This window comes from Mauremys mutica, chromosome 16 (assembly GCF_020497125.1).
Source record: "Mauremys mutica isolate MM-2020 ecotype Southern chromosome 16, ASM2049712v1, whole genome shotgun sequence".
Taxonomy (NCBI): Eukaryota; Metazoa; Chordata; order Testudines; family Geoemydidae; genus Mauremys; species Mauremys mutica.
The window spans coordinates 31,136,585-31,151,256 of NC_059087.1; the positions used below are offsets into that span (position 1 = coordinate 31,136,585).

The 14,672-nt window shown below is 52.7% G+C and overlaps 1 protein-coding gene across 3 annotated transcripts in view; it reads right to left on the reverse strand.

Moving 5' to 3' along the window:
• Positions 1-504: 504 nt before the first annotated feature.
• LOC123351063 overlaps positions 505-14,672 on the reverse strand; it is a 78,073-nt gene continuing 63,905 nt past the window's right edge. For 2 of the 3 annotated variants that reach the window (XM_044990212.1, XM_044990210.1), the window contains 2 exons: positions 12,978-13,070; positions 6,745-10,046 (listed from right to left, as the gene is read on the reverse strand). In XM_044990212.1, coding sequence (XP_044846147.1) covers positions 9,504-10,046; positions 12,978-13,070 — 636 coding nt within the window. In that variant the 3' untranslated portion in view covers positions 6,745-9,503. Of the gene's footprint in view, positions 920-6,744; positions 10,047-12,977; positions 13,071-14,672 lie in introns of those variants that run through there. The other variant, XR_006573916.1, reaches the window with a different exon arrangement.

Below are 14,672 nucleotides of genomic sequence, written 5' to 3' on the forward strand. Positions count from 1 at the left end.
TTTCCAGGTGGCCATGCCTGCTCCATGCACCAGGCAATCCCCCGCTTGGAGCAATGCTGAGCTGCTGGACCTCATTGGCATCCGGGGAGAGGAGGCTGTGCAGTCCCAGCTGCGCCCCAGCCATAGGAATTATGATGCATGACAGAAAAGGGCCATGACCGGGACTCGCTGCAGTGCAGGGTCAAAGTGAGGGAGCTGCGGAACGCCTACCACAAGGCGCGGGAGGCAAAACGCCACTCCGGTGCTGTGCCCACGAGCTGCCGGTTCTACAAAGAGCTGGATGTGATACTTGGTGGCGACTCCACCCCCACTGCCAAGGCCACAGTGAATTGAGTGGACCGAGCCAGGAGGAGGAAATCTTGGACGAGGATGTGGACGGGGAGAGGGACCCAGAGGCAGAGGATGACTCATAGGTCAGAGATGCAGGCAGCCAAAGCTCTTTTCTACCCCGGAGGAGCCCGGCCAGTCACAGCAGTCGGATCTTGGCAAAGCGCAAACAGGAGAGGAGGCCCCTGGTAAGTGGATCTGATTTGGGGAATTGCTGAAGCGAGTTGTTGGGGGCAGGAGGGTTGCAGAAAGCAGGCTTGTCTCCCACCACATGCCTAGTCTGAGCGGCAGAACAGGGTGCTGATTGACTCCCCCACTTCACGGGAATCTGCCTCCGAGATCTCCAGGAAACGCTCCTGGAGATACTGGGCAATCCGCTGCCGCAGGTTCTTCGGCAGAGCTGCTTTGTTTCCTGCCCCATTAACGGTAACTCTCCCGCGCCACTGTGCCATCACGGGGTGGGGTGGGGGACGGGCCATTGCTGCACACAGGCGAGCCGCATGGGGCCAGGGTAGAAGCTGCAGTCTTGGAGAAGACCCTCCCTTGATTCCCTGCTCACCCTCAGCAGCGAGATCTTCCATAATGATCCGTCCTGTGGAAAGTGTGGGGACAGGAATGATTATCAGGTCCCCGCTACAGTGCTGGCTCTCCCCAAGAGCAACGTGCCCAGTGTACAGCAGGGTCCGGGAAGAGTGATTTCCCCTGCAGCTACTCACCATTTTGGGGGGCTTGTGGCTCACGTGTGCTTGCCTGGGGCCAGCCAGTTAGTGACAGGTGTGTGAGCACTGGCTGTGTTTTAAAGCACTGAATCAGTGTTGTCTGTGTTGCAAACAATCCTGCTACTGTACAATGTTGCGTGTAAACTTCACAGGGATGACCTGGGGAGCCCAGCCTCCCGCTTTGTTATCGGTGGCTGAACGGCTGCGCAGAATTAGAAAGCGGCCAAGAAGAACTAAGGAGGACTTTCTGCGGGAGGTCATGATGCACTCCGCCGCCGAGAAACAGGAATTGAAGGAGTGGTGGGCCAGCGAGAAGAGGGACCAAAAGGAGAACATGGCACGCTAGAATGAAGCCACGGAGCGGCTCTTAAAAGTTTATGGAGCACCAAACAGACATACTCCAGGCGTTACTAGCTCTGCAAACCGAGCAGCTCTGCACCCGCCCTCCCCTGCAGCCGCTGTCGCAAAACTCTTTCCTATGCGCCCCCCAGACACCGCCAACACACTCCTCTCAACCTCCTGGCTCCAGTCTATACCTGTAACATTCCACTCCTCCCGCCTCACAGGCCAGCACTGCAGAGTCCCACTGCACTCAACACCCATCCCTCTGCAGCTTGGCCCTGCTGAAGTACAGCACCCGCTGCATTGTACTCCAAAGGAGAAGGCTGGATATGATCCCTGGACATACACAAATCTTTAGACGTTCTGGGACGACAACTCCTCCTGGGACCTTCCCTTCCCCATCCCCCTCCCTGCTGATGTTTTTTTTTTGTTTGTTTGTTTGATTCTCTCCTCTGGTTGTTGTATTTTAATAAAATAATTGTGTTGGTCTGAAAGCAATCGTTATTCTATTCATTGAAAGCAAAAAGACCACTGCAAAGCAACATACAATTATGTTAACCCCCCTTATTGCATCATGTGCACCAATCACCTCCTAGCATTACAAGCACTGCAATCCTGAGCACAGCAGCAAATACTAGTGGCTTTCAGCTTCAAATTGCTGCCTCAAGGCATCCCTGGTCCTTACGACCCTGCGCTGGGCCCCTCTAATAGCCCTGGTCTCTGGCTGTTCAAACTCAGCCTCCAGGTGCTGAGCCTCTGTGGTCTAGCTCTGAGTGAAGCTTTCACCCTTCCCTTCACAAATATGGAGTGTACAGCACACGGCTATAAGCACAGGAATATTGTCATTGGCCAGGTCCAGCTTCCCATAGAGGCAGCGCCAGCGGGCTTTTAAACGGCCAGAAGCACACTCAGCAGCCATTCGGCACTTGCTTAGCCTGTTGTTGAACTGCTCCTTGCTGCTGTCTAGGTGCCCCATGTATGACTTCATAAGCCACAGCATTAAGGGGTAGGCAGGTCTCCCAGGATCACAGTGGGCATTTCGACTTCCCCTACAGTGATCTTCTGGTCAGGGAAGAAAGTCCCTGCTTGCAGCTTCCTGAACAGGCCAGTGTTCTGAAAGATGCGGGCATCATGCACCTTTCCAGACCAGCCTGTGTTAATGTCTGCGAAATGTCCACGGTGATCCACAAGCGCCTGGAGAACCATTGAGAAATACCTCTTGCGATTAATATACTCGGTGGCTAAGTGGTCTGGTGCCAGAATTGGAATATGCGTGCCATCTATCCCCTCTGCTCAGTTAGGGAAGCCCATTTGTGCAAAGCCATCCACAATGTCATTCACGTTGCCAAGAGTCATGGTCTTTCGGAGCAGGCCCTGCACACTTTAATTAATGGCCCTACATCTGTCAACACGAGTGCCAATCCGAACTGGTTGCTACCGATCAGTCGCTAATCTGGAGTAGCCAGCTTCCACAGTTTAATCACCCCGGGCTTTCCCAATGACAGAGTAGCTCTCATTCTCATGTCCTTGCACCACAGGGCTGAGGCAAGCTCCTCACACAGTCCCATGAATGTGGCTTTTCTCATCCGAAAACTCTGCAGCCACTGCTCATTATCCCAGATGTGCATGACGATGTGATCTCACCACTCAGTGCTTGTTTCCCAAGCCCAAAAGCGGCATTCCACTGTGGTCAGCACCTCTGTGAATGCTACAAGCAAACTCGTGTCATAGCTACTACACGTGGTGAGATCAATGTCACACTCCTCTTGCCTTTGTAGTTTAAGGAATAACTCCACCGCTACTTGTGAGGTGTTGGTCAGAGCGAGCAGCATACTGGGCAGCAGTTCGGGATCCATTCCTGCAGCCTGAAGAGGCAGGACGCGCAGTACACAAACGGTTGAAAGATGGCGCCAAATGCAGATGGAAGCACAGGGTTTGCTGGGATGTGAAGCAATGCATCATGGGGCATTGGGACAGGACTCATGATGCCCCGTGACCCCCTCCGCCTTCCCACAAGTCTTAGCAGCAGAAGAGGAAGAGATGCTCTGTGGGAAAGCTGCCCAGAGTGCACTGCTCGGAATAGTGCTGCAAGTGTGAACACGCTATTGCTCAGGCAGCCATCAGTGTGAACACACAACAGCAGTTTCCCTTCAGCACTCTCTGAGCAGCGCTGTAACTTTGCCAGTGTAGCCATCCGTGCCCCATGTTTAGGCTGTTATAGAGCCTGAGGTGTTTACACTTGAAAACTGCGGGGTGAAATCTCAGTATAGAACTCCAGACAATGTGGGGTCTGTGCCCTGGTTCTTAGCTGTCTGCCCCGAGGCTGGTTCTCATCTCCGGAGTCACGGCAGGATAACTTGATACTGATATTTTACGGGGCTGGTCCCAAATGCCACCAGGGTTGTGGCTATTATGACACAACGCTACTATTTCTTTAAGGGGGGGCAAAAGGAGGCCTTTCGTTTTGGTGACTGGACACTTTCTTAACTAATGCACTGCTAGGTAACCAGCCCCACCTCTTTCAGCAGTGATCCTAGGGGGGTAGCATAGTCCTCTTGGGAGAGGATAGGGATTGCGATGGCAGGGCAGCGCCAGAATAGCCAGCTTGTGTATCCATTTCCAGCTGCTCCTACAGCTGCTGCAGAGTGAGACTGGCAGATCTGATAGTGTGAGGGAAGGAAGGGGTGCTGATGCAGCTTCAAATGTAATTTTGTTAGTGTCTCCCTCGCCCATGTTTCGCTGACCTTGTTGTCCTCTGATCAGGCTGCCAAGGGCCTCAGAAAGCCAGTTGTAACTGTCAGAAGATCTTTCAGAGCCTGTTGTTTTCCTCCATTCTTACAGTGCTAGCCAAAGAGCCAGGACTCTTAAAACAACACCTTGACAAATACAAGGGAGGGGATTGCAGATCTTGAGGATACATAGGAAAAGTCAGCCTAGATATAGGTAACATTAGGTTGTCGTCTTATCATCATGAGTCCCTGACTGTTTTATGATTGGTAACAGTTACGACAGCAGTGGGCCCAAGTTGCAAAATTCACATCCAGGGGCAGAGTTCAACCACCTCAAACCTGAGAGATGTTCAGAGCAGGCCGTTAGAGGAGAGCTGCTGTTGGATTCCAATGCCAACACCTTCCTGCGCCCTTAAAATCAGCTGTGTCTTGATCCAGGCTTTAGGTGTGGGTTTCCCTCTAAATATATTACACTTCTACCCTGAAGGCGCCCCAGCCATAGGCGGCAGGTTTGTATAATTTTTGGTGGGGCCCAAAATGGTGGTGCCCCCCCCACTCCCGCCCTGTAAGCCGATATAAAATGAAGCTACAGTGCATCAGTGCCACAAGATTACAAGGTTGGAGAAGGGGTAAGGGGTTCCAGGGGCCAGTCAAGGGAAAAGGAGCAGGGGGGGTTGGATGGGGCAGAGGTTCGGAGGGGCAGTCACGGGACAGGCAGCAATTGGATAGGCATGGGAGTCCAGGGGGTTGATCAGGGGACAGGTAGGGGGTGGGGTCCTGGGGGGAAGTGGGGGGGGTCTCAGGAGGGGGCAGTTGGGGACAAGGAGAAGAGAGGCTTAGATAGGGGCAGTTGTCTCGGGAGTGGGTAACGGGGGACAAGGACCAGTGGTGCTTAGATAGGGGGTGGGGGTCCTGGGGGGCAGTTGGGGCAGGGGTCTGGGGAGGGGGCAATCAGCGGCCAGGGGCTGGGATTCAAAGGGCTCTGAGCTGCTGGCAGCCGCGGGGAGCCCAGAGCCCTTTAAATCCCAGCCGCCGCGGCTGAGATTTAAAGGGCTCTGGGCTCCCCGCGGTTGCAGGCAGCCCGGAGCCCTCTGATTCCCAGCCGCGGCTGGGATTTAAAAGGCTCTGGGCTCCCCGCCGCAGCGGGCAGCCCAGAGCCCTCTGATTCCTGGCTGCGGCTGAGATTTAAAGGGCTCTGGGCTCCCTGCCGCAGCGGGCAGCCTAGAGCCCTCTGATTCCCAGCCGCGGCTGGGATTTAAAGGGCTCTGGGCTCCCTGCCGCAGCGGGCAGCCCAGAGCCCTCTGATTCCCAGCCGCGGCTGAGATTTAAAGGGCTCTGGGCTCCCCGCCGCAGCGGGCAGCCCAGAGCCCTCTGATTCCCGGCCGCGGCTGGGATGTAAAGGGCTCTGGGCTCCCTGCGGTTGCAGGCAGCCCAGAGCCCTCTGATTCCCGGCCCCGGCTGGGATTTAAAGGGCTCTGGGCTCCCCGCGGTTGCAGGCAGCCCGGAGCCCTCTGATTCCCGGCCGCGGCTGGGATTTAAAAGGCTCTGGGCTCCCCGCAGCAGCGGGCAGCCCAGAGCCCTCTGATTCCCAGCTGTGGCTGGGATTTAAAGGGCTCTGGGCTCCCCGCGGTTGCAGGCAGCCCAGAGCCCTCTGATTCCCAGCTGCGGCTGGGATTTAAAAGGCTCTGGGCTCCCCGCAGCAGCGGGCAGCCCAGAGCCCTCTGATTCCCTGCCGTGGCTGGGATTTAAAAGGCTCTGGGCTCCCCGCAGCAGCGGGCAGCCCAGAGCCCTCTGATTCCTGGCCGCGGCTGGGATTTAATGGGGCGAAACCTAGCTCCAAATATTGGTGGAGCAGAGCCCCTGATTTTGAATATTCCTGGGGCTTTAGCTCCACGAGCCCATATAAGTTGGCGCCCATGGCCCCAGCACTTTATTAGAGACCAGGCTGGTAGTGCTACCTATGCGTAAGGTTTCCCAACACTTTCCGTTACAAGATCCTGTTTTCAGTCACTTAACTTGACCAAACTTCAACCATTCAGGCTGACGTTTCCATGCTGGGTGTCTACCTCAGGCTAATTTTTTTTCTCTTTTTTATTTAACATTTCAGCTAAACCAGTTCAGCCATTTCTGAGAAGGAGGTTAGGCCCATGTTAAAAACAATTCTTACATATGTGTTGTTGAGAGGCTGTAGCACCTCCAAGCTGCTTCCCTTGCAATTCCAGCTGTCATCTAGTGTGGAGCGTGAATCTCTAACTCTAGTGGTGCTCAAGCATATAGCAAAGACTAAAATCATGTTGCAATGTAAGTGGGAAACTAAAGCATTATAGTCACCAGAATAACGTGACTGAGGCCAGATCTACACTACAGCCCTACACTGGTACAACTACATCGCTCAAGGGTGTAGAAAACACCCCTGAGCGACACAGTTACATTGACCTAACACCCCACCCCATCCCTATCATGTAGACAGTGCTATGTCAATGGGAGAGCTTCTCCCATCCACAGCTCCTGCCTCTCGGGGAGGTGGATTAGCTACGCTGCCAGGAAAAGCTCTCCCATCGGCATAGTAGTGTCTTCACCTGAATGCTACAGGGATGCGGTATGTCACATGTGAAGATAAGCCCTTGTGGGCAGTCCCGGCAGAGAGCTCAAGGCCAGTGTGGCCTTTCGCTGCTAGAGGTTGATCTCAAGCTCAGGGCTGAGACTCATTGGCAGGGCACTGTCTGGGAAGCTTCCCTCCTGCTGATAGTAAAGAATCCGACCTATGGAAAAACAAGAGGACTTAAATTTCCAGACTTGTCTCTCCAGCCCTTCCCCAGCAGGAAGTGCACAGGAAATCAAGAGAATATTTAACAGCACTTGCCATCCAGAATCACACTCACCTTGGCTTAACCGCATAGCTCCTTCTAGGACTAAGTTGATGCCTGGTGTAAATCTATTGACTCCAATGAGCTTTACCACAGGGAGGAACTCAGTCCCATGTACATCATTCCCACTGCATCCCCAGGTAGCCTATGCACTTCCTGAAATATATGGCAAAACAGCAAACCTGGGGGGCAGAATTGACAGAGGAAACTGCCACATGTTCAGATGTACCCTGATCGCCACCTCCATCCTTCCTGCAGGGATCAGTTATGGAGATATGGGCCCTTGCTCTGGGTATCAAGACCCATCAAATGCTGTAGCACTACATGACTCCTTACATCAATGTTGAGCTATCAAAGATACAGTGTGATTCTGACTGGGCAGATCAGCAAAGCAGGCACCCCCAGTGATGGTGTATCTCAAGGACCTGTGCTGGCTCCTCTGCTAGTTAACATCTACATTAGCAATTTACCTGACACAATTTTGTATAAATTCATTTATGCTGACAACATCAATCTTGCAATACAGGGCAAAGATCTTACCACAAGTGGTGACACCTTGGCCATCGACCTCAACATAATACTTTTAATACTGGAAACGCCACCTCAACACCTCCAAAATCTCAGTAATAGCCTTTCAAGTAAACAGTAAAACCACAAAGGAACAACTCAGTGTCACGTTTTGAGGTCAACGGATCAGAAGTGAGCCCTGTCCAAAGTACTTGCGTGCAACCTTGACCAGAAGCTTGGCTCCTAAAGCTTGCATGGAAGATATGTGAAAAGGTAACAGCAAGGACTAGCCTCACCCAAAAACGTGCAGGCCCAACATGCAGTGTTGATGCACACACGCTTTGAACTGCGCCTCTGGCACTTGGTATTCTCAACTGCAGAATATTGTGCATAGGCAGCTACATACCAAGTTTTTGGACGTGCAGCTTAATGCTGCAATAAAAATTATAACTGGAACATTAAAATCAATGGTTGCCCACTCTAGCACATACACCCACACCCAAAATCCGGAGTACAATTGTGAATACAATCAAACCATGGCTAATTTGAACTTACCAATACATGAGGAGCTTCCGAACCTTCCGATGACACACCTGAACTCTGAAAGCCTTTTGGGGATCAGGGTAAATGCTTTCAGCATCCCCATTCAATCCTAGGGCCGCTGGGGAGCGTTTTCAGAGAATGCTGATTCACAAACACACACCTGATGGCCGACCCCGCAAAAAAACGTTCAGGCTTCAACCTACCCCAGAAACAATGGTCCACATTGAATTATTTCAGAAAATTGCATGGCAGATGCTGTCATCTCCTACACCTCTAGAAGATGAGAGACGACGCACAGTGTGACTATGGATGCCAGTCACAAACTATGGACATATTGTAAATCAGTGCCCATTTCAATCATTTGCTGGCCAAGCCACTTCTGAAGCTGCTTACTGATCTGGACTTGGTTCTTTGAACACTGCTAATCACCTCCTTTACCTAACGAAAGAAGAAGGGCTCAGTTCCAATCCTATGGGTGCTGGAAGCTCACAGATAAACGGAGATGCTAAGAAAGATTTGTCAGTCCACTCTTCTCCCCACCACAGCACCGTGATGTCCGTGTTGAACTGTCTTTCGCATACCTCCTCTGCTAGCAGATAGTGAGATGTCAGTTGCTCTGCTGCGCTGTTCAGGGTGCGGTGGTGGGAAGAGTCAGGTCCTAGGTGCAACTGCTCCACTGAGATATTTCCACCTGTCTAAGCAACCACCACCACAGCTCCCCCGGACAGGGAGTGGATGGCAGGTTCACGGCTCCTCAGCACCATTTCTTGTAACTCCCCTGCTCCCGTCTCCTCAGGTCTAGCTTAGCATTTGAAACGAGCACATGGGGACATTGGGGTGGGGACTCCTTTGGCAGAGTCTTGCTCCTCAGGTTGCTGGAGCAGTGAACAGGCAGGGAACTTGCATCGTGTGTGTTCATAGTGTTGCTATAAACATGTGAACTGAGGGGGACAGATTTCTGTATTGCCTCTGAACACACCTTCCATTTTCTGGCCCAAATATGGGAATGGTGCAGAACATTTGGAACATAAGAACGGCCAGACTGGATCAGACCAAAGGTCCATCTAGCCCAGGATCCTGTATCTCACAGTGGCCAGTGCCAGGTGCTTCAGAGGAAATGAGGAGAACAGGTAATCATCAAGTGATCCATCCCCTGTTGCCCATTCCATGGAATGACACGATCAGTTTATTTTGTTTAATTAACAGGCATTTCAAGGGTTAAATCTATTCTGGGCCCTGTGGTGTGTGTAACTCTCTTCTGCCCAGTACGCACCAGACATACACCGAGGAAAGAATTTCATACTTAAATATATGGATAAATGTATAACTTAAGGGCAGTTTAATAACTGACAGCACCATGTATAACTATCAGTTTAAAGCACTGGCTACAAAACAGGGAACTGGCAAGTTTGTTTGGCTACTGGCTTAGGAAGAGAGAGGCTTGTGTGGTGTAAGTTCCTCGCGTGGGATCAGACTGTCCGCTGCTGTTTGGCTTTGGTTTCTCTTGCCAACATGTGCTGTGCCAGCCGCTTCTCTCCGCCCAGTGAAGGGAGCAGTCCCATGGGTTCGTTCATTTCACCAATGGGTAGGAGCTGGGCGTGAGCTGGTGGGGAGCCAGCTTCTTGGTTCGCTATGGTCGGTTTCATGTCCAGATGCAGCTCCACGATCCCCAGCTTTTCCAGGCTGTTGCCCCCAGTGCCAGGTAAGCTTTCTGGCGGATCAATGAAGGAAACAACATCCCCAGTGCTAATGTCTAACGGCCTGGGCGTCGCAGTGTCCTGGGGACTGTTGGGCAGGGTGAACTGGGTGCTGTTTGTGGAGGCCATGGCAGCGTTGGCCAGAAGAGTGTGCATGGAGGAGGTCACAGCCGGCTTCCTGGTTTCCAGGGCAGCGTCTGCTGGAGGTGTGGATTTGCCATTTGTCAGCCGACTCTCTTTCTGGGCAAACTCCTTCCGCAGGGCTGCCACCTGCATCTGCAGCAATTCCCGGTGCTGCCACTCCATCTGCTCAACCTGCGTGCAAAGCAAACATTCAAATTAGGAGGCCAAGCCCATCATCCCATAGGATACTGCGGTCCCTGCTGGAGTTGGCAGGAGCCATCACTGGCAGATTACATCACGAGAAGGATCCTGATGGAGGCCAAAGAGCTTTACAAACTATTTATAGGAGTGGTCCCCAAACTGTGGGGTGTGCCCCTTTAGGGGGTGTGGAGGAACATCCAGGGGGCACGGCAGGGCCAGAGCCAGCCCCCATGGGGGGATGGGGAAGGAATCACCCAGCCCCGTTCAGTTCCCATCTCTGCTCCAGCCCTGGCCACAGCTGCAGTCCCAGCTCCACTCCCTGGCCACCAGCTCCCGGCCATGGCTCAGCCACCGGCCTCTGCTCCCAGCCCTGGCTCAGCCGTGACTCCACTCCCAGCTGGGGGGCGGGGGGCGTGGCGTGGCCCCATTCCATTACTAGCAAGGGGGGACAAGAGTAAAAGTTTGGGTGCCACTGGGTTATAGGAATCAATTCATCCATCACAGATATGCAGCCCCCTCTGGTGTGGAATAGGACAGCTGTTTAAAAGCCATAGCAATGCTGCACAAATGCTTAGGGCAGAAACGAAACGGAAAAGCCCATCTGACTGAAATAGAAAGGGGAACATAGGGAAGGGAGGTACCTGAGATTGTAATCACCCGAGCTGGAATTGGAGCAAGATTCTGCTTTAGGCATCTAACTCCTACTGAAATCACTGGGGGTTAGGCACCAAAATACCTTTGAGGATCTGGACCTGGGTTAACATTTCTACTATATGAAAAGTGTCATGTGACCTTCAGCAGCACCGTGCTGGGGCACCAGGGTTAGGAGTGACTCAAAAGGAAGGACACCACGTGCTGAGTCACTGACATCCCTTCCTATAGCATCTACATTTTCCTTAAACCTCTTCCAAGTACTGACCCCTCCAGCCTTAGCTCGGCATGTGACATTACAGTCATGGCTACAGGAGTCAGGACTGGGGCACAGGCCGGCTGACCTAGTGGTTAGAGCAGGAGTAGGGGGCCAGGCCAGGTCAGATACCAGGAGGTCAGAGTCTGAGACAAGCCAGAGGGTAAAACCAACAGTCGCATGTCAGGAAGCAGACAGGGTCAGGTATCTCAGAGGAAGCAGTCCTGAGCAGGGAGAACCCAGTTGTGTGGACAACTTCCTGTTCCTGTGCTTGGGTTAAAATAGAGACTGGAGACCAATCAGAACTGCCAGTGTTCCACCAATCAGATTCCAGGGCTGGGGTCCTCTGTCAGAGTTCAGCTGCTATTCCTGCAGCTGTTCGCAGGTTACTGGGTGGCAGGTCAGGACTGCCTAGCCCCTAGGCGTATGTCTCTATGGCAATTAGACTGGCCCAGGCTGACCCAGGTAAGCTGACTCAGGCTCACAGGGCTTCGGCTAGAGCCTGGGCTCTGGGATCCTCCCCGCTCGCAGGTCAGAGCCCCAACGTCTACACCACAGTGAAACAGCCCCTTAACGCGAGCTGGAGTCGTGACCAGGGCCAGCCACAGGTGTCTAACTGCAGTGTAGACATATCAGAAGAGCCCTGTGGACCAGGATTCCAGACCGGCGGTCCCAGACATCAGGAGCTGCAAAGCAAAGATGCAGCAGGCACCGTTCCCAGACAGTTTGGCCTTGCCAAGCGGACATAGACCCTGAGACCTTGTAAAGGTCTAAAGCATTAGGAATAAATGGCAGAAAGAGTTTTCCAAACTGTGAGTATAGGGAGGAAGAGGAGAATCCCAACCAACCCCTTGGAAAATATATATTGTGGCACCAGCGTTGCCATGCAAAGAGTCACATGCTGGCACAGCAGGGTGGTCACAAGGTCATGGTTCCTTCTCCTCTCCAGCTACTGCTAATGCATGTCCAGGCTCTACACTGCCAGGCAGAACCTGGAGGGCTCTAAAAGCAGCTGGAAATGAGGAAGAGGAGCTAGCTTGCTGCCCCTTGTCACCACTGGTGCTACAGATGGGTGGAAAAGGAAATAGTTTCAGAGCCTGGAGCTGCAAAAGAGAGGACTGTCCAAGAGTCCAGAGGATGAGATGGACTGGCAGCACATCCTGGGGACGAGGAGGAGGATGTACTCACCAGGGCCGGCTCCAGAGCCCAGCGGGGCAAGCTCCTGCCTGGGGCGGCCCTTTCCCGGGGGGCGGCAGGCTGGGCCGGCGGACCTGCCGCAGTCATGCCTGCGGGAGGTCCACCGGAGCCCCGGGAGCAGCGGACCTGCCGCAGGCATGACTGCGGAGGGGACGCTCGGCCGGTGGCTCCAGTGGACCTCCCGCAGACATGACTGTGGCAGCTCAACCGGAGCCGCCGGACCTGCGAACCGCCCGCAGCTGCGGGAGGTCCAGCCGAGCCGCGCGACCAGCGGACCCTCCGCAGTCATGCCCGCGGGAGGTTCGCTGCTCCCGCGGCTCGGGGGCGCCTCCCGGGCATGACTGCTTGGGGCGGCCAAAAACCTAGAGCCGCCCCTGGTACTCACAGGGTTCAGTGGGAGTTAAGTATACTCCAGGAGGTGCCCAGCACCTAAATTACTAACACAAGTGCTCTGGGTTTTACACTAAATAGCTTTTAATCACTAATGCTGCTTGTTTCCTTAGTGGGATAGCAAAACCAGGCTGGGCAGTTTCACTTCCTGGTTCCCATGCCCTGGCCGCATGACGCTGAGTTCTCTGACTACAATGGTGCTGCACTAGTCTAAAATCTGGCACTGGGTTTATGTTGTTTAACAAACAAACAATGCATGAAATTCTGTCTGTTCTTGTTGTTTTGTGAAGCATTCACAGCCACAGCTAGAATGTTGGGCTCAGAACTACTTTCTCAGCATGCCCCAGGGTTTAACCATGAAGCTAGAGTCAAATGGTAGCAGCATAAGGTGATCATTCAAGCAGCGAAGGAGAAGGAGAGAGACCTACCATCTTGCTGACTTTCTTCTCCAGGTCATCTGAGGTTCGGTACCGTTTCAGCTCCTCTGCCATGCGGATGTTAGCTTGGACAATGCTGGCAATCTGAAACAAAGAAAGCACTCACATGGAGGCAGCATGAAAGAGGCACCCTTGATCATAAATAGGAGCTAGGGTCATATTTGGCAGTGGCCAATTCCTTCACGCCAAAACACAAGCAAAGCAGGTCAAACCCAATGCAGCAGGCAGCTTGCTGGATACAGAAATCTTTGGTTCCCCATAGCACAAGGCACTGTAACAACTGCTGCTCTCCCCCACTTCCCCATTGCAGCACCATCCTGCTCTGCACTGTGCACTAAGCTCTAGGGGTTACCTAGACATCAGCAGAGCATAGATCAGGTGGCTACAGTTAACCTCACCGGTCACCTCTGGGGACCTGGGTGCAGTTTTGACTCTGGTAAATGCATTTGCAGACCACCGCTTTGTCCCCACATCCCAAAACGCCACAGCATTTTACGATGTTTGCCAGTCCATGTTCAGGAGGAGCCCAGAACTACAACAGCAGGGAGGGCTGCTGGTCAGCACTGAGGGACAATGGCAGAGAAAGGAAAAAAGCCTGAATACAGTCTACCCTCTCTCTGCCTGGGCTGTAGCCACTGCTAACAACCCATCATTGCCATAAGGATTATATATGCACCCAGCAAAAAGAATGGGTGAAATCCCAGCGTGACACAACTCCTGCTGACAGCAGCAGGGTCAGGAGTTCATCCAGTAGGTTCCAAAGCCTCTAAGCCAGAGGCAGCTGAGCACTGGGCCTAAGGGAGTCTCTCTTCATGTCGACAATAGCTGGCTGGGATTGATTATCCCCAAGTGCTCCGAGTGCTTTAGCCAGGTGGGAGTTGACTCTGACTCCCAATGCCATTTGGATTCTGATAGTGTCTAGAACTCCCAGGTGTCGGCCCCCAGAGCTTCACTGCTGTGGGGACAGTAGTTTGTGGGTGACCTGAGATTGTGGGAGAAACAGGACACATCTGTGACCCTGCATGCTAGGCCTGATGCAGTCTCCTCTCTCCCTGCATGCCCAGGAAGGAGCAAGCTGCCTCTGCTGCACATGCTACCATGGGCTAAGCGGGGAGGCTTTTGGGAAGCTAGAGGGAGGTAGAAAGTGACCAGGAGGATGATACAAGAAGGAAAAGGGTTATACACAAGTAACTCCTTTAGATCTGTGGAAGTAGAGAAAGAACTGACAGGGATTTGTAGGGGATCTTAATGCAAGACAGTCTCTGTTAACAAGAGTTAGACTAACTGTAACCCTAATAACGCGAGATTTGTAGAAGTGAGGATTGTGTGAGGCGAGTGGAAAAGAACTGTGTGAGAAGTTGTTTTGACCTTGTGTAGATAATACGAAATGTAGACTGGAGTCTCTTAAGTGAGAAAAACAAGATATCAGGATGACCTATGTATAAACAAAATGCAGCTGTTGCTTATTATTGTCTGTAACAAAAGTATAAATGCTGCTGTAATTGTTTACCTGTTGAGAGACCTGTCTAGGAAGGGGAGACCCTGTGTCCTAGTGCGCTCTCTCCCTAAACAGAATAAAGTATCTGACTCTGCTGCACCCAAACAAAAAGTGAGAACTGAGTTTTTCTCCTTTAGCTCTTCCATCTTCTTTCACATTCAGGTGAGATCCTTTCACATTCGGGTCTG